Source organism: Nilaparvata lugens, chromosome X (assembly GCF_014356525.2).
Source record: "Nilaparvata lugens isolate BPH chromosome X, ASM1435652v1, whole genome shotgun sequence".
Lineage (NCBI taxonomy): Eukaryota > Metazoa > Arthropoda > Insecta > Hemiptera > Delphacidae > Nilaparvata > Nilaparvata lugens.
In genome coordinates, this window is record NC_052518.1 from 47393981 (window position 1) to 47414061 (window position 20081).

The 20081-nt window shown below is 35.6% G+C and overlaps 1 protein-coding gene across 2 annotated transcripts in view; it reads right to left on the bottom strand.

Moving 5' to 3' along the window:
* LOC111053334 (plexin-B-like) overlaps positions 1–20081 on the bottom strand; it is a 170810-nt gene that overhangs the window by 131202 nt on the left and 19527 nt on the right. For both annotated transcript variants that reach the window (XM_039441246.1, XM_039441245.1), the window contains exons 5-7: positions 5620–5720; positions 2509–2641; positions 1494–1859 (exon numbers count right to left, since the gene is read on the bottom strand). In XM_039441246.1, the coding sequence (XP_039297180.1) occupies positions 1494–1859; positions 2509–2641; positions 5620–5720 (600 nt within the window). The remainder of the gene's footprint in view (positions 1–1493; positions 1860–2508; positions 2642–5619; positions 5721–20081) is intronic.

Genomic DNA, 20081 nt, shown 5'->3' on the forward strand with positions numbered 1-20081 from the left:
AGTGTCTCAATGTGACAAGGTTTTGGACACACACAAAAATATTGTAACAAAGAGCCAAGATGTGTGAAGTGTGCTGGGAAGCACAACACAATCAACTGCACAAAACTAAAGAAGTCTGAATCAAAATGCGTCCACTGTGGATGGAGCATCCATTAAACTAAAGATGATGCAGTGTAGTAGTAGAGCTACAGAAAATAAAAGATCCAAGACAACGGAAAACCTATGTTCAGAAGATTTATCTTAATGATGTCAATCCCATATTTTTCGTCTACTCCATGGTTGCAGTTGACTTACCTACCTCTTACCGTTCTCTTCTTCTTCATTCTCCTTCTTCTTCGTCTTCTTCTTTCTTCTTGGCCTTTTCCGTCTTTTCTCCTTCCGTTCCTTTATTTTTAGTATCCTCTATTATTAAGTACTAGTTTTTATTCTGTATTTTTTTTAATAAATTTGTTTTGGATCATTTTTGTTAAATATTTTTGGAAAACATTTATATTGCAACTCACACCTGCGCACAGGGTTTCTTTGCAGGTGTAGATTCTTATATATATATATTTTGTCTTGAAAGTGTTGTATATTTTTTTGAGAATCAATAAATTTGAATTTGAATTTGAATCCAGTATGATAGGTGGAGGATATTTTTGAAACTTCAGAAGTTTTTGTTACGGAATATGTGTGCAAAGCCTAGAGAATTAGTTCCAGATTTAACATGCATGGGGAAACAATGGGATTCTTTATTGAAACGGCCAAATAGCTGTTGTCCCAAATGTAAAAATATTTTCAATAGAACTGAGGCACTTCTCCATGGATCAATTATTCCCAAACATTGATTGATTTACCAAAGGGAACAGAAGGTAACTTTTGATAAAATTATTGAAAAATATGTGTAACAGTTTGTCGATATTCACTTCAAACTGGTAGAAGTTCCACTAGAGAGGTGGAACCTTACCGCAAGGGACTCCCCACCAACAAAAGCCATACGAATTTACTTTTCTGGTAGCATTCAATATTAATAGCATCAATGCTTCCTATTCAAACAATGCTGACACATTGATGTGGATCTTACTATATTTTATTTTTCATCAGAGCAGATGAAGACATTAGAGCAATTAATTATAATTTTAATAATTAAAAAACAATTATTCAATTTGTGATATGATGTTTACGTAATATTAACGACCGATCAAATAGGTTTGCTATTGTACCTTAAATATCATAACGGGGCTATAAAACTGAATTCGATCTATTTGTGCTTTAAACATGACCTTGCAGAGCACGAGTTACCTTCTAGTAAATAAATAAATAAATCTTCAATTGAAGTCGAATTACATTGAACTGTAAGTTTAATGTAATATTTTAATCTAACCTAACCTGTCTGTAAGTTCAATGTAATAAATATTATTAAGAGTTAAAACCCCGATATTAATTTACAGCATGAACAACCTATATTTATACTTATGCCTTGTAAGTAGTGAAGTAAATGTTTGATTGCCTACATTTTGTCCACTAATGACAGTGCGCTGGCAGTTGGTGGTGTTGTACGTGCACTTGTTCTCGTAGACACACCAGTTGCACGCCCATTGCGCTCGAACACAGTCCGCGCACTTGGTGTGCGCCGAGCAGTCATAGTAGGCGAAGTTGCGTGACACAAAGTCCTTGTTGGTCTCGGACGATCGCACGGCCAATGGCACAAGCACATGGTCTACGTCTGATGGAATGACGGGTCGCGTTGCTACGGCGGGGGTGCCGCACGACAAGCCTTGTGCGGTCAGCTGTGCGTCGATCGGTTCTGCGTCTCCGAACACACATCGGTACTTGGCACCTAACGGTAATTCCGGCAGCGTTCTTATTGTCAACTGAACCTATCAAACCAAAACATCCAATAAATGTACTTGATGTTTCATAATAGATGCAAATGTTTTTTTTTAAAGGACAGTAGAATGCGTTACGCGCAGATATGAACCTAGCAAGCTAAACCCACCTTATGTGGGACTGTCTATTTTTGAGAAGAGCCCAACCAGCGTTTGATACACACACACGCACACGAGCGTCCCCAGCATTGCCACACTCTCAACACTAAATGCATACCCACTAAACTGTCTAGTGTTCCCCAAAAGTTCAACTGACTGCTCATTGAGAGCAATTGCTTCAGTGTACTCATGATGTGGTATACGCCATCTGGAATACAGATAGTCTGCATCAATGGATACAGATTAGCGCAGAGAGACTGGGCATTTTAGAATAATATAATTTTATTACCTCAACTTTACCCATAACTCTAAGTGAGAGTGTAAAAATAACGACATTTTATGAATCTTTCAACTACTAAATTAATATTTTGGTATTGGGTATTGTATTCCATCCTATCCAGAGGCTATTTGATAACTTTCGATCCTAAAGAGTAAACGACCCTTTGTATGTTCTGATTTCTTTTCACTTTTTGAAGTATTGTACTCTGACTTTTGATTTATTTTAAATATCATATACTACCAAGAATTGCATGAAACATACCATGGTCATTTGATTGATAGGTATCCGATCAGGCAGAATCTGTTCGAAATCAATGCACTGTTGTCCAGTTCCAAGGGACAACCATCTTGGCGAACTGTGACTAGCCTTCTGACATGCACTCCTAATGGTACATCTGAAAGGCAAAACATAATCATAAATATGTATCAACATAAATCAAACTATAGTTTCAAAGAGCTTCTCAACTCAACCAACATTCTGAAAATAGTTTTAAAAATAACAGTTATTGTAAAGTTTACAGTTTTTCAATTTAATTCAATTCATAGATACTAGAATGATGCTGAGTACAACCTACAGACCATTACACTTCCCTGCTGTTTTTGTCTCTATTTATGGATAATACATAATTAAGATTCCCAAAAGGAAAGACGGAGCTAAAAAAGAGCAAGAGGACCCAAGACCGTGACGATGTATTTATTGAATTGTAGAGTTTCCAGAACCGCTTTGACAAGCAAAGGAATTGAGTAAGTCTTCGGCTCCAGCCCTACCTATGCGAATGAGCCATTTCACCAGCTTCTTTTTATACACCACATCGCTGAAACTCTCAGCTTCCCCGATGTCATTAGGCAAATTTCTTTAAACAATTTGTGCTAGATAGTAAGGGAACACATTATACCCCTCCCCAGACAATGATACCATACTCTAACACTGATAGTGTATAAGCATGATATATTATTTTGTTTAATCTGGTATCCAGAACTTGGCTCAACTGAGATAGAATAGACAATACAGCATCCGTAGAAGCCTTTGTCTGACACTCTGTATATGTGGAGATAAACTCAGTCGATGGTCAAATATGACCCCCAGGTATTTGTATATTGATCTACTCTGCTAATTACTCCACAAGCACAGGCTAAAGATCCAACGTTGAAAGATCACCCGATTTGTATATTGATCTACTCTGCTAATTACTCCACAAGCACAGGCTAAAGATCCAACGTTGAAAGATCCCCCGATTTGTATATTGATCTACTCTGCTAATTACTCCACAAGCACAGGCTAAAGATCCAACGTTGAAAGATCCCCCGATTTGTATATTGATCTACTCTGCTAATTACTCCACAAGCACAGGCTAAAGATCCAACGTTGAAAGATCCCCCGATTTGTATATTGATCTACTCTGCTAATTACTCCACAAGCACAGGCTAAAGATCCAACGTTGAAAGATCCCCCGATTTGTATATTGATCTACTCTGCTAATTACTCCACAAGCACAGGCTAAAGATCCAACGTTGAAAGATCCCCCGATTTGTATATTGATCTACTCTGCTAATTACTCCACAAGCACAGGCTAAAGATCCAACGTTGAAAGATCCCCCGATTTGTATATTGATCTACTCTGCTAATTACTCCACAAGCACAGGCTAAAGATCCAACGTTGAAAGATCCCCCGATTTGTATATTGATCTACTCTGCTAATTACTCCACAAGCACAGGCTAAAGATCCAACGTCCCCTACATCAGTGCATTTTTAACAGTTTTCACCCTCGGTCTGGTTGATTTCTTGAAACAACTGGCAAGTACCATACTTCGTTTCACCTAGATTCACTGTGGAAATAATCAATGTATCATCAGCAAATAGGAATATCCTGCTTGTAGTATTGAGCCGGGAAATATTATTTATGTATATCAGGAACAGTACCGGACCCAGCGTACTTCCTTGAATGACGCTATAGTCCACACTATCCCTATCACTGTCTTCACCATCAATCTGAACAAATTGTTAACGTTCACAAAAATTACTTCTAAACCACTGAATAGGAGTGTCTTTAACACCAATAGCTTCAAGTTTATCAAGTAGCTTGTCACTATCTATTGAATCAAACGCCGAAATTTGAGCATCTAATACGACATCCCATCATTTTTACTTTCTTTTCCCTACTACCGTAGCACCATAGGTAAGGAAAGTATTGCTTTCACAAAAATAAATCAAGGTACTGTATCAAAAACTTATGATTTCTATATGTTTTGAGGCCTCCTGAGCCCGAAGTGATTTTTAAATAGAGATTCAGTCACTTTTACTTAAAGTGGTGAGCTCCAGAGACTTGTGAGAGAATTAATAATCAGTCATTAAATGATGGATTTCTGTCATTCCCTTACATTACTGAAACATGAGAATGATCTTTCAAAAAAATTAAAACATTTTTTTTCATGAATTATTTGATTTAATTCTTTTTTCTATTATTAAATAAAAAGACTAAGAAATTGTTAAAACCACAGAATTTATTAAAAGTAGAAAAACCGGTTTCAGTTGGTACACAATTGTCAATCTCTGATAAACTAAAACTAAATACAAGAGCAGCATAATTTATACTAGTAGGCAAGTACCGCTATTGGTCAAGCACATGAACGCCTGTTATTGGCCCAGCTAGACATTCTCCTCCCACTTAACGGTGCATATAATAGAAACGTCACAAAATGGCGGTTTAAGCAACAGACTCGCCATGATAACAAAATTTAATTGCAGTACAAAATAAAACACAAGAAAACAGTGAAAGATAATAAATAAAACACTTATGTAAGTGGAAAAACTATCGACTAATGTATGCTAGCAAGGTTATGATAAAACTGAATTCACAGTGTTGTATTGGTTGAAATGAATCTGGTCATTTAACTTAAACTATACTGGGAATTGTCTTTAATTACTCTTGTTATTTTTAAAGCGTCTAGAATGTTCAAAGATCATTCTTTGTTATTATCATGCAGAAATTCAACAAAGGCATGCAAAGGTTTCTGATTTGAAATCTAGGTAGATTTCTGAAATGATATCTAAACTCTGGAAGAATTATTATTTGATTACTACAAATTTATTGATAAATTAATAGATAGCAATAATAAAAAAGTATCAAAAAACTAGCTTTTCATTTTTCCGTGAGACCTCAGCTTTCCTCTCTTCATGGTCAATTATTATTTTCTAATGAGAACAAAATTCTCACATTGGTACAATGAAGTAAACTAAATTTTGAAGATGCATACTTTGAATCATGATAATGATTAAGATTACATGTATAATTTAGTTGCAATAATAATAATGATTGAAATACTAATTTAGATAAAAAATGAGAAAATAGCCTAGTGAAATTTAAAATTTACCTCCTTTCCAAAGAGCACCACCCACAATAAGGATCCTTTGATTCCAAACAGGCGGAACAGTTACCGTAGCTGCTACAATGTTCAACAGCTACTTTCAAAACCTGCGAGGACATAATTTATTGATATATAACCAAAATAATTGACTATTTATGTATTAATAAAACTTTAATGATAAGTATACGTCTTAATCCTAATGAATGCGTTACAAGTATATTGCGTCATTTTTAATTTTTTGTCACATTATTTCATTATCGTGGTGTTACATCATAGATGCATTATCGGCAATTAATTTACAAAAAAATGTATCACATTCTATATGTGTCTGTCCATCAAATTCAAGTTATTAAATCCATCGAAAACAATGAATATAATAGTGTTATGCATTCTTATCAGTGAAGGCTAACACACATTATACATTGCGCTTAAGGTTAATGTATAGTTTCGGCTTCCAAGGAAAGTCGTACTCGTTAGAATATCGGATGAGATGGGGAACGGAGTAAAAAACCTTGCTGGCTCACAAACATCGGACTTCTTAGCAGTACTCTCTCTCAATTGACTTGCTCACTCGCACATCAGCCTTCTTTTTCTAGAGAAGTTCATTATTACAGTAGCAACATTCTCTCACAATTGACTCGCTGACTCACACATCGACCTTCTCTTTCTAGAGAAGTTATTATTATACACTCCATTGTCTACTCATTCTACTGCTGTTCTAAGCTTCTAACAATATGACTGATCTGCTTTCAAGTAGCCAGGCTATTTTATTGCTTCAACAGTGTTATCAAAGAACACTTCATTTTACTAAACACTATTTTTCTAAATCAACTTACAAGTTCATCAATATACGAGTGCACCATATAATATATAGATACATGCAGTAAGTGCTGAAGGGTGATAATAAGTAGTTGTGACTGTATTAGTGTGATTTGGAAAACATTCCGAATCATTCTAAAAATCAAAGGCCAAGAAGGACTAGACTACTGTACATTAGTGTTTAGATTTTTAGGTTTTCTTCCGATTGAGCACTACTTGCACCCTTCAATCACTTCATAAAAAGAAGCCTAAAAGTAATTATTTCTTCAGATTGCGTTCAGATTTGCAAGGTGACCGGATTTTTGGAACCAGTAATTGTGGAATCAACTATGAAAAAGAGGGATTTTGGGACCATATCTGGGGTCTCTACCTGCAAGGTGATTAGCAAACAATAGCCGGCCCTTTCGACAGGTTCACAGGCTTCTGTCAATGAATGAAAACCATTCATCGATTCATTTTTGGAAATAGTTATGTTAGGTCAACTGAGTAGATAATCTCCAAGCAGAAGGCCTCTTTTCCTACATGTTATTAGATCTAAGTTTCTTGATCTAATGAAAACTGGAAATTTATATTTTCCTGATCATATAGCGGAAATAATAATTCAACTTGAAAATGTGAATAAAGAGATATATGAAGTATATTTATATCTGAGTATAAGTTTAAATTATATTTATGAAGCTGCCCCTGAACTTGGTAGAAAAAGTTGTGATTTCTGTTGATCGTAACTTGGTTTTCAACCAAGTTACGATCAACAGAAATCAAAGGAAACGTTTCTGCCCTGATTGCATCTTCTGGATACAATCCTTTACATGAACCAAAAAAGCATATCTACTGAGAATATAGTCCAGTCACTATATACATTGGTGCTTGCAATTTATATTGTAGTTCTGATCTTTAATATATTATTTGGATACATGAAAGAAGTCTAGAACCAATGTCTTCATGCAAAATTTCATTGTGCTAAATACAGGGTGGCACAAAAACCTCGTATTTTTTATTCAATTTAAATTATTCAGCTATTTCTGCCAAATCCAAGAATCGGACAGAGAAATTTTCTCCCGCCTTTTTTCAGATTATAGAATTCTGAATAAAATGAGATCATCCGGAACTCTCTATCGCCAATAAGTAGAATAGAATAGAATAATGCTTTATTGACATAAACAAAACAATACACACTTTCCAAATATAAATTAAATCGTAAGCTTGGCTTCTAAGCCGTCAGCTGAAGATGGAGTTTCATAATTATTTAGTTATGCATATATTTCAATCATACATTAGTGACTATAGTAGTATTTAAAGTTATACAGTTTAAACAAAATTTCATCAGAATTTAATAAAAGAAACATATTATGAGACTAAAACTATGATTAATATTAAATTTAGAGAAAAGCTCAAAACAAAGCACAATGCGAATGATCAATTATTGAAATTATCTACTAAAAACCATCGATATTTCCATGCGTCCCTACAATATAATGCTAAGTTCTTCCAATTTTTGCCATTCATAAAGTCCTTGAACTCATCCATTTGCAAAAATGCCTCTCCCAATCACTTCCTTCTCCATTCTCCCAACACTGGACATCTTGCTATAAAATGATAGATATCCTCCTGCTCTTTTTTATTGCATAGCGAACAGCACCAATTTCTTTCCGGCATCCAAGGTCTGTAGTTCAAGTCAATTAATTCTCCTCTCGCCTTCATAATCCATCGAACCTCCGTAAATTTCAGGTCGCTTCCAAGATAGCTATCCTTTCCCAGGCTATGGTTCAGACTTTTGTATATCAGATGATATTCTGCATCTCTCGCCTTAGCCTGCAAGTTTTCCAGATTCTTTAATCTCACTCCCTCTGTCAACTTTTTCAATTCTTTTTTCCAGTTAGGAACACTTTGAACACCCAAATTAATCTCAATTCCCAAATCTCCGGCTATCTCATTCCAAGATTTATACCAAGACAATCGTTGATTAATTATCTGGAAAGCCAACTTTTTCGGATATCTCCCATTTCTATATGATAGTACTTTAAGAATGTAAGCTACCTGCAAGTTGAGGGTGAATTCATATAAAGGCAACTCCCTAGTTTCCAAGAGAAGAAGATAGTTAGGTGTATTCGAGGGCAATCCAAACAATCGCTTTATAAAGAGTCGCTTAAGCTTCTCCTCTTCATCAAACCTTCTATATCCCCATACTTGCGCTCCATAGCACATAACTGCCCTAGCAACCGCTCTAAACAATATCCACTTTGACGACAAAGGCACACTCGCCTCACTGACCATATGCTTCCATGCTGCATTCAATCCCATCTTTGCACACTTCAATTTTTCACTCATATGATTTGTAAAACTCAAATTTGGAGTAAGTATCATACCTAAATACTTATATCTATTTACAACCTCAATAGCTTCACCTCTGAAAATCCATTTTTCATCCTTCCTCATTCTTCCGCCCTTCCTAAAAATCATTATCTTTGACTTTTCTAAATTCACGCAAAGACTCCACATCTTGCAATATTTTCCCAACCTAACAATCATGCCTTGCAATTCTTTTGGGGAATCTGCCAATATAACAATATCGTCTGTGTACATTAATAAGCTTACTTTAAACCCTACCAAACAAGAACCCCCTCTCAATTCATCCTCTAGATCATTTAAAAAAAGTGCAAACAATAATGGACTTAATAAACAACCTTGTCTGACACCAGTACCTGTACAAAACGACTCCGTTATACCATCTTTATACCACACACTCGACGCTGTATCTCTATACAAGCTTTTAATAATTGCGAGAACCTTAGTTGACAATCCCATAGTAGAAAGCTTGTATAACAACGCCCCCCTGTGAATTGTATCGAATGCAGCACGGAAATCGACGAAGAAAGCATACAACTTGCCCCCTTTTTTGCGCACTTCAACTCAGCCAATGAGATGAGACTGAATAGATTATCCACTGTCGAGTAACCCTTGCGAAATCCTGCTTGGTTTTCCTTCAGAATCCCATTATTTTCCACCCAACACTCCAGTCTGAGAAGCAGAAGGCCAGTAAAAATCTTAGTAATCGCATCAATAAACGAAATACCTCTGTAATTGGAAGCCAAATTTATATCACCTTTTTTGAGCAATGGATAAATTATGGAATGCCTAAAACTCGATGGAACATCTCCTCTTGAAAATAACTCATTGCAAACTCAATTTCATTCAGCAGCTGGTCTGGTGCATTCTTATAAAATTCATATGGTATACTATCCCTACCCGCCGCTTTGTTATTTTTAGCCTTTTTTTTAATACAATTTTAAGCTCTTCTAGTGTCAAGTCTTTGTCTAATTGCTCATTTTCTATGTATGGTTCAGCAAAAGAAAATGTCTCTGAACTCAAGGGTGATTTCAGTAACTCTGAAAAATGATTGAACCAATCTGAAATTCCAATTTTGTTAACGAGTCGACAGTCACGTCTTTTCAATTTATTCACCGCCTCCCAAAACGATTTTGTATCTTTTACAGTCTCCAATCTACTATACAAAACAGCACGATAATTTTTTTGCTTAGCTATACAAAGTTCCTTATACTTTTTCTTTTCTGTCAATAACATTTCTCTGATATAATCAGAATTATTCCTTCTGAATATTTTCAATAATGCAAATATCTTATCACGCAGTCTAGCACAATCCCCATCAAACCACTCTTGCTTGAACTTTACTTTCTGCTGTCCTATCTGTAAGGTTTTATTTGAAGATTTCTTAATGCAATCGGTTAATTCAAAAACTAATTGTTCTGTATCGACATTATCTAAACTTCTTCCTCTAATATTCAATTGCTGAATGTTGCAGATAACTCTATCTTTATATTTTTCATCACTTTTACTCCAAATTAATTTCGGTGGCAGACGACTGTATGCCTTAACCCTGTCCTGAGCCGCGCCAATTTTCTTCAACTGGAGTTGCACTGGCAAATGATCAGAAAAAATCTGTGGAACAACAATGAACCCATTCAAAAATGTTATGCCATTTTTAGAAATTGCAACCAAATCAATCACCGATGCTCCCATACTTCCTATAAATGTGTAATTGCCATCTGTATCACCCTTTACTCGCCCATTTCAAACAATTAATTCAAAGTCATCACATAGTTCGAGAAATTTTTGTCCTCTACTATTTGATATCTTATCTTTTGATTTTCTGTTTAAGGACAGATTGACTAGCGAAGACGATTCTTCGTTAAAAAATATCTCATCAGATAATTCTTGTTTCTCGCCTATCCTAACATTTGAATCCCCTATAAGAATTAAGTTGGGTATTTCACTCCCATAAATTGAATCACTTAAAGTATTAAACTCATTCGTCCAGTCATTACAATTGAGATAAATCGGCAAAATATTAACGCTCTCTTTATCGGTTAATTCTAATCTAATCACATCTACTCTATTAATCTTACTAAAACTAATGTAACTAGACACTTCAGAACTTTTATTTATTGCCCATAGCATACCTCCACTCGCCCTACCGAACCGTGAAGTCCTGACTGCATACACCCATCTCATTTCAAAATTTTTAAAAAAATTACTTAAATAATCTACTTCTATTTCTGTCACAAATGTCTCTGCTAAAATAAAAATATCTTGCTCATTCATAAAACTTAAAAAATTACTGTCCTTGACTTTTGCTTTCAACCCATTAACATTAATGTAGACAATATTTATTACCTTGACCGCTTCATTATCCAAGTTCTCTTCCACTGACGGCAGCCCTCCCTAATGTTGTGCTGCGTCCTCCTGAGGCTGGTCGTCGCGACGCCGATTTCCTCTCTTTGCAATTTCTTCCACTTTGGCTCCAAAATCGTAGCGTAGTAGTCGCTTCAATGCTTCTGTCCCATTCTCTCCTGCACTCGTCACCAGCCTTTCCTCTTCACACCAAAACAATTTGAGGTTCAGTTCATTACTCATTAGAAAATCATGACCCATCCAAACGTCTTTCCTACCGGTCACACTCTCCACTTCCCTTTTCAAAGACAGCAGCTTACTCCTTTTCATACGGGTTAAACTTGTAAAGTCTCGTTGCACGACGTATCCGGTATTATTAAGTTTCTTCACATTCTTGAATATTTCTGCTATGTCTTCGTCTCTTGGCAGGTGAGCAATAATCACTGAGCTCGAACGGCCTAGCAAATGTGCACGGTTTATTTGTATCTCGTGAGTAATTCCCAGTATCTCCTTGCAAAAAGATTTGACCTGCCCCAAACAATTTTCCTTTTGTATGTTTTGAAAACCTCTGAATATCAGATTGTTCCTACGCGATCTCCCCTCCAGTTCATTTAATTTTTGAGTCAGTCTCTTTACTTCACTATTCAACGCCTTGCTTTTGTTTTCCAACGTCTCAACTTTAGTACTCAACACTTGAACATCTTCCTTCGATGCCACTGAAGCTAATTTACTATCCAATAACGCACCAAACATTTCCATCAACTGTTCCACGGTCATATTGCCTACTTGCTTGTCCGCCATATTTTGTCCTCGTTTACTGGCACTTTGTGTTGTTCCCGGTGATTCACGCGAGCGTTTTTTTTTTGTTTTGTCACTCATAAAACAGAATTACTATTCACTAAGTATAATATAAATTATAACTTTGAACATAACCTAGCTTGAAAACTATTTGCGAGAGTAACAGTATTATTCAACGCCACTATCTCTCCGATAACGGAGTGCACCGTAAACACGTCTGCTCTCTACCGTGTCTCAACTCCAACTCTTTTCTCCTGCCAATAAGTACTGAGTTATAATTTTTCGAAAATGAGTAAAACTTTAAGAAAAAATCAATTCTGATGACTTTTAGTTTTTGATCAATTTTCGATTTCCGATTTTTACCATTTAGATGTATGATTCAAAATTCCTCTGGGCATATTGCTCTACAATCTGAGATCAGATAGAGCGCTCTATATCATATAGATTTCCAGGTACACATGACAACAATGCTCCGTGTATCGAACGGTCTATCACGCATATATCCAATCAACATTGCTGTACGGAATTATTGCTCGGGGTAGTGCATATAAGACTTTACTTTCCCCTTTATCAGTCATGCAAAGAATTATCATGAAAACTGCAATTCGTCAGCCTCAACAATATCCCACAGACGCACTATTTAACCAATTTCAAGTTCTCAACATTACTCAAATCTATGTCAAAACCCTGATTTGGTATATTTTTAAGCGCAAGTTTTCTTTATTCACTAATAACCGCCACAATTACCAAACAAGAACTTCTCTGAACACAGGTATCATCACTCCTAGACTGCTTGAAATATTTACAACTACATCCTCGCATTATAAAATCAATATGATTTTCCCTAAGCTACCAATTAATAAAAAATCCCGAAAATAATAAAATAAGCCATCTCAAGCAAATAGTCAACAAATGGATACTTAGTGTGAATCATGATAACACTCCAGTGAGTGTCAGTGATAACACTCCCGTGTTATCGGATGGGCACGTTAAACTGTCGGTCCTGGCTAAAGTATGACAGTCGTAAGGTCCATTGACGGCTCAAATTATATATTCAGGCGGTGGGACCTTCCCGCAAGGGACTCCCCACCAACAAAAGCCATACGAATTTACTTTACTAGTGTGAATCGTGAGGAAATGGAGAATTATGTAGTATCAATTTATTCTGATCCATGGTGGTCGAGTGGTGTGATAAGATCGCAAGTATACTATAATATTAAAAATTTATATAGATATGAATAAAAATTGAAATAGAACATATAAATAGGGAAGTTCAAATGAATTTATACGAAATTCAATGTGTACGGTGTGTTGAGGAATTTTGAATGTGTTTGGGATGTCTCTTTTAGGATTGATTTCTTGTAGTATCCTTATACCATTAATTATCATTTTACGTATGTAAGTAATACATCTTGTAATTAATCATTATTATTGCTCTGTTTCTTTTGTTTTGGTAATATGTTATGGTTTAGTGCTTATTATTGGTTGAAATTGTTTTGTTTTTCAATTGTATTGTATCATTGCTATACCTATCATAATTGTATATGTAGAGAATTGTATGTAGAGAACATAATTGTATATGGAATTGTAGATAACTCGTTCCTAGCACACAGGCTTTGTCCATGTGAGGAACCTTCTTCAAGTTTTGCATATGCATTTTGTATATTGTTTGTACTTTTCTAAGAAGAAGAATAGAGATAATTTCAATTTCAATTGTGGAAAACACCCAATTTTCAGCTTCAACCATCATAACCAGCTACATTGTCTTCACATTGATATTTCGCAGAATTATATAAGTTCTTGAGATTATGTTCTTTAAGAATTACCCGTTAGATGCACTTCATTTCAGTATTTCCTAGTTGAGAGACGTGCATAAAGACCCCTGCTGAAGGATCAAAATTTCAAACACTTATAACTTTTGACACAAAGCTCAGACTCCATTTTTGGCAATTTTTTGTGTATTGGAATATGGGCTAAAGTACACTAAACAATAAATTTGCAATTTTTCGACCGAATTTGACTCATGATGCATGATTTTGGACCGCCTTGACTAGCCGAGAGAAGTGTAGTACGATGGAATCTGAGTTATGAGTGTTTGAAATTTTGATCCTTCAGGGGTCCTTATGCACGTCTCTCGACTAGGAAATACTGAAATGAAGTGGGGTTGGCAAGCCTGACTTGCTGTTGAAGGTTACAGAAATTGTTGGCTCTGTGAATTTTAGCAATTTATTAAATATATTCGTGCTGTTGCGTAAAAGTGTTTCGTCTTATTGGATGTATAGGTGTCGTTTGTGAGTTGAGTGTTTCATTTAAGGCGATCTCACGTGAGTACAACATTTTCTAAGGAAAAGAAAGTTCTCGTCTGGCTAGGACTCTGCTTTACGAATGTGATTCGAACAAGCTACAAGACGAAATTTGTGCTATCGCTTGATTGGTGTGCTTGTATTAGTGTGTAAATACTGTCTTATCATCCCCAAGTGCGTCAGTGTTGGATATTTTGAATCTGGCGCTCTGCAGTTATACCAACTTAGTGAAGTGGAACAATTGACTTTGTTGGCAGGAAGCTCTGATACAAAACTCATAGAAAATTGACATATCCATAGCAGCGGTCTGTCTGTAGGAGCACTATTATATATACTACACCAATATCTATAGCTTGTGTAAAAGACTATCAATTCAACAGCCGGCGGCTTATCACTCGTTAAATAGGGCAATAGGACAGGACATTGTCAAAAAGCTGAGCTATCTTTCTCACTACGATAATTCCATCTTAATAGAACAATTTCCCCGTTTTAATAAGCTTCCGAATTAGACTATTCTAACTCGTATTACGTGTGACTTAGTAGTGGATAGTAAATATTTACAGTACATAATGGCGGATAAAACCAATAAAAGCATGGACAAGTTTTTTACTCCGGTTCGAAAAGAAAAACGTGAGCGTTCGCATTCTTCACCAGAAACCTCGCAGAGCGCAGCGAAGCGTACAACTTCAAATACCGGTACTGACAACCAAGATATTCTCGGAAACATGGCAGACATTATGGGAAAGCTACTCGATGAAAAACTTCACATCTTAGCAAAAAAAGAAGATTTGGAAAGTCTAACCATGGAGATGCAACGATTGGTCGAGGAAAATATTAGTCTCAAAAAGGAGGTTCACCATCTGAAAAAGGAAATCAGCCAAGTGAATGAAAGAGTCACCAGTCTTGAAGATCGGGCTAGGAGGAATAACGTTATATTTAAAGGACTCAAGTACAATGCTAGTGAAGATTGTAGAAAAGTAGTAGCAGGGTTCTGTAAGAACGTGCTCAAATGTGAAAAAGAAATTGTTGTCAATAGAGCACATACATTAGGACAAAATCGAAGCAATGCTCCCGTTATAGCGCACATTCCTCGAGATGAAGATGTGGACTGTGTGTTCAGAAATGTAAAAAAGCTAAGAGATACTGGCTATATAGTGCATCGAGACTTTAGCTTCGAGACCAGAAGGAAGCGAGGAAAACTGGCCCGTTTGAAGAAGGAGATTTCCCGCGTCGTTGGAGACAAGAGAATGGCGCTCGTTGTGGATCGCCTGGAGGTGGAGGGCATGTGGTTCACCCTCACTGACAATATGCAACTCCGCTGCGGTCAAATGGACGGTGCCGAAAAATTGAAACAGATGTTCAATTACGATTTTACCAAGATTCTGGAGGATGCTGTGAAGGAAAATAAAAATGATAAATAGGAAAACGTCGTCTGTCAGGCGATAGAAATTAAAAGAGACTGTAAAATAGTAGCGCTTAATGTTGCAGGTTTGCGAGGTAAATGCTGTGTCCCAGAGTTTATTTCATTTATTGAGAGTTCTGATATATTTTGTTTGATTGAGACATTTGTGGAGGAAAAAGATTTTTGTAAATATGAAAATTACTTTTTAAACTATAAGCTTCATTGGATGCCTGCTAGAAGAGAAAGTAATTATGGTAGGGCGAGTGGGGGTATGCTGATAGGGTTTAAAAATTATATGCAGGGTATTTGTAATTTCGTTAAATTGGGAGAAATGCAGGTTATTAGTTTAAAATATGAAGGAGAAAATTGTTTGTATATAGTGCCATGTTATTTCATTAGTAGCGCTTTGTGGGAAAATAATTATGCATATATGTGGGAATTTTTAGAAACTTGTGATGGAGACAAGGAGTTGATGCTAATAGGGGATTTTAATGGGAGGATTGGGGAGGGACAGGTTATCCACGAGGAGGTTTTAGAAAGTGATTGGGAAATCAAAGCAGTTAGAAGCTCGAAAGATAAAGTTGTAAATACAAGAGGGCGAATGATTTTGAATATGTGTGATACGTTTGGTTTGACGGTGATAAATGGAAGACTGAGAGGTGACTGTATGGGAGAATATACTTTTGTTGGAGCTATGGGATCTTCCGTTATTGATCTTTGTTTAATGTCATTGAATATATTAGGGCTTGTGCGCGAATTTAGTGTTGGTAACCATATTTTTTCCGATCATATGCCTATTATTGTACAACTTGATTTGAAGGTAGAAGAGAGTCAGTCTTTGCGGACGCTTAAGTCAGTACCAAAATTAAAATGGGTGAAACAAAATGATGAAAATTATAAAAATAGTTTAGAAATAAGATGTAGAGATTTTACTTTCAGATTTTCAGTTGCGATTCGACTATCAGAGAGGAAGGTTATCGGTAGCTCTGGCTCTGTAAACAACTTTCGTTCGTGTCGTTCCACGTTACTGAATATAACTGCAAAATGAATAAACTGTGTTTCAAGTGCAAATTGGAATCTGCGGACCCAAAAAACGTAATTGAGTGCTCAGCGTGCAAGAATCTTTTCCATTCTGAGTGCTGCCAAATTGGGAATGGAGAAAATCTTCGTAAAATGGGTGCCAGAATACAGTCTTGGAAGTGCGGTGAGTGCAAGGACTCTATGTCTTCTGTTAAAGTATCGGTCACAAATAATGACTCTGGTATTAGCGCGCTGGCTAAATCAATAACAGACCTTAGTCTTAAAATTGATACGAGATTTGAATCAATCGAAACTCAAATCGGAGAACTTAGATCGGATTTCAATAATTTTCGCAACGAAATTAACTCTGTAAAAAAAGACTGTGCTTCACTTAAAGAAGACTATAAATTTCTGAAAGCCGAGAATACCGATTTAAAAAATCAAATACGCGAAATGCAACAATATACGAGGAATACTAATTTAGAAATTTCGGGAGTACCTAGGACCCAGGCGGAGGATGTTTATTTCATCGTTGAAAAACTCGCAGGTATTCTAAAAGTGCCTTATGATCATTCAGACATTTCTATAGCACATAGAATTCCCAAGAGGAAAGATGCTTCCCACCCCTCAATTGTTGTGAAGTTCATCTCTAGAAAACGTAGGTCTATCTGGTTGAGGGCGGCGCGTGAAATGAAGGTTATTCGGGCAAATCTTCTTAACGGTTCTTTTGGGGATGGCAGAGTTTATATCAATGAGCACCTCACGGTTCACAATAAAATATTGCTTGGCAAAGCTAAAGGCTACGTTAAGGAGAAAAAACTAGCATATGCATGGATCGTGAGGGAAAGCTCTTTATTCGGAAAACCAGTGACGGTCCCATCAGAGCGATCTTCGATCCAGCTGACTTGGATAAAGAATGGTGATGGTGAAGTAGACTACTTGAAACGAACATAACAATTTTATACCAGTAATGAAATCGAGAAACTTTTCTTAATTTTTGAGCTACTAATATGTTTAATCAACAAGAGATAATTGATTCTTTCCAAGAACTATTTTATCTACTTTGCAAAAAACTTACTTAATACTAATCATGTTATACAAGAGACATTAACAATGAGTGCTTTTGAATTTTATTTTCTTTCAAATCACGAACTTGAAAATTTATTTATCATCTACTTTTTTCATATCGTGTTTTATGTGATATTATTTATTTGCAGTATTTGTCTTTATTTTCGAATAAGTTATTTAATATGTAATTTATGGTTCAGGTTTTACTATCTCTAGTTCGGAATTTTTTATCAATTTTACAACCTCTATATTAAGTATTCCACAAAAGCTGAATATCTTATTCAAGAATTTTTAATCAATACTGACACGCAAATCATACACTCTTTAATTAGTATACTTGACTTTTAAATTGAAGTGGATAAAGCCTAAGCTCAAGTTCAATTTTTTTGCATTTATAAATTAGTTAAAAACTCATTCAACATTTTTTGCAATTATAATTAGTTATTATAACTCTAAAAGAGTTCTAAAGAGATTCTTCTAAATACTTTCCTCTTTGATTTCATCATCGATTTTTATTACATATAACTAAATTCAAATTACTTAATTATTATAAAAATATTTAATTTTAATTATATGATGATAATTTAAGTTACAATTTTCCAACATGGATTAATAATCATTCAGGTGTTAAGTAAAAATAATTTCATCTCAGCTGATTTTCAAGAATAGCCGAATGTGTAAACTGATTTATGAGTGACGATGAATGAATGAATAATGAATGAATGTATAATGAATGAATTAATTATGAATGTATGAAGTACTAAATTTTCCTGCAGTTAAAATTTAATTCCACTTATTAACGGCTCGAGCGAATTAAATGAGCTATGAATGTTTTAGATGATTTGAATGATTTTAGGCATGTGAGTTGTAGTGTGTTTGATGATTGTTGTGTGTATGGTGATTTCCTTCGTGTGAATGGGATGAATGGTTTGAGTGTGATACATATGAATATAAGAAGCTACAATAAGAACTTTGATGATTTTTTGGTATCTTTGAATGGATTAGATTTTAAATTCAATATTATTGTGTTGACTGAAACTTGGATGAATGAGGATGACTGTGTGAACCAGATAGATGGGTATGTTGCATATACTACTTCAAGTCAATTTAATCAAAACGATGGAATTGTTATTTACGTAGATTCTAGCCTGCCGTCCGCCTGCCAGGAAGTAGATATTGGCGACCTGCGTTGCTTAAACTTGGAATGTGATAAGGATAATCGAAACTACAATCTACTTTGCGTTTATCGTTGCCATGGTACTGACTTGGCCAGTTTTATCGACGGATTGGAGGTTCGTTACTGTCAAAATAATGATAACAATAAAGTCCAAGTGGTTATCGGTGATATGAATTGTGATATTCTCAACGAACAAACAAATACTCTTAGCAGCAGGTATCTTGACGTTCTTTATGAAGCGGGCTTTATCTGTTGTATAGATAAGCCAACTAGGGAAACTTCTATGTCTTCTTCATGCATAGATCACATATTTGTAAAACATCCAGATTCTAATTCTTTATTACCAGCAGTGTTAAAAATTGATATTACCGACCATTATGCAGTTGGAATTACTATAAACATGAACACAAAATGTTCATGCTCAAAGCCTCTCACGCAATAAAATTAATTACGCAAAATTTTCCAGACTAATAGCTGAGCAGTCGTGGAATGAAATTACATCATGTCAGGATCCCAATTTTTGTGCTGGTAAATTCAATGAGATTATAACAGGATTGCAGCTGAGCTGCTCTTCTTACGGAGGTAGTAGCAACAACAACAATAATAATAATAGAAATAGTAGTAATAATGATAATAATAGTAATAAAAATAATAGGAATAATTAAAATAATAATAATAGATTGAAAAAACTGAAACCGTGGATTACAAACGGGCTTATTAAATCAATTTCTAAAAGAAATAAACTCAGTAGATTAATAAAACGTCAGCCTTTCAATCGCAATCTTATTAATCAATACAACGAATATCGCAGGTTGTTGAGTAAGCTGTTGAAACAAACTAAGAAAGAATACTTCAAGCGAAGAATAATAGAATCTACCAACAACCCTAAAATGTTTTGGAGGACTATCAACGAGATAGCTGGGTCAAGTGCCAGGAACGCATCATTCCCTCTACATCATTTTATTAGGTCTAACAATAATAATAATAACAATAATAATACTCAAAATAATAATGATAATCATAACAGTAATACCAGATCAACTCTTGATGCAGCAAATGAGTTTAATATGTTTTCTCAAATGTTGGAGCGAGACTGGCCGCTGAGATAAGAGAGAATGGTGAGGTGGTGGGGGCTCCGACGCAACCTGTCTGCGACTCGCGATTCATTTTGAGGGGGGTATCTGAGCAGGAG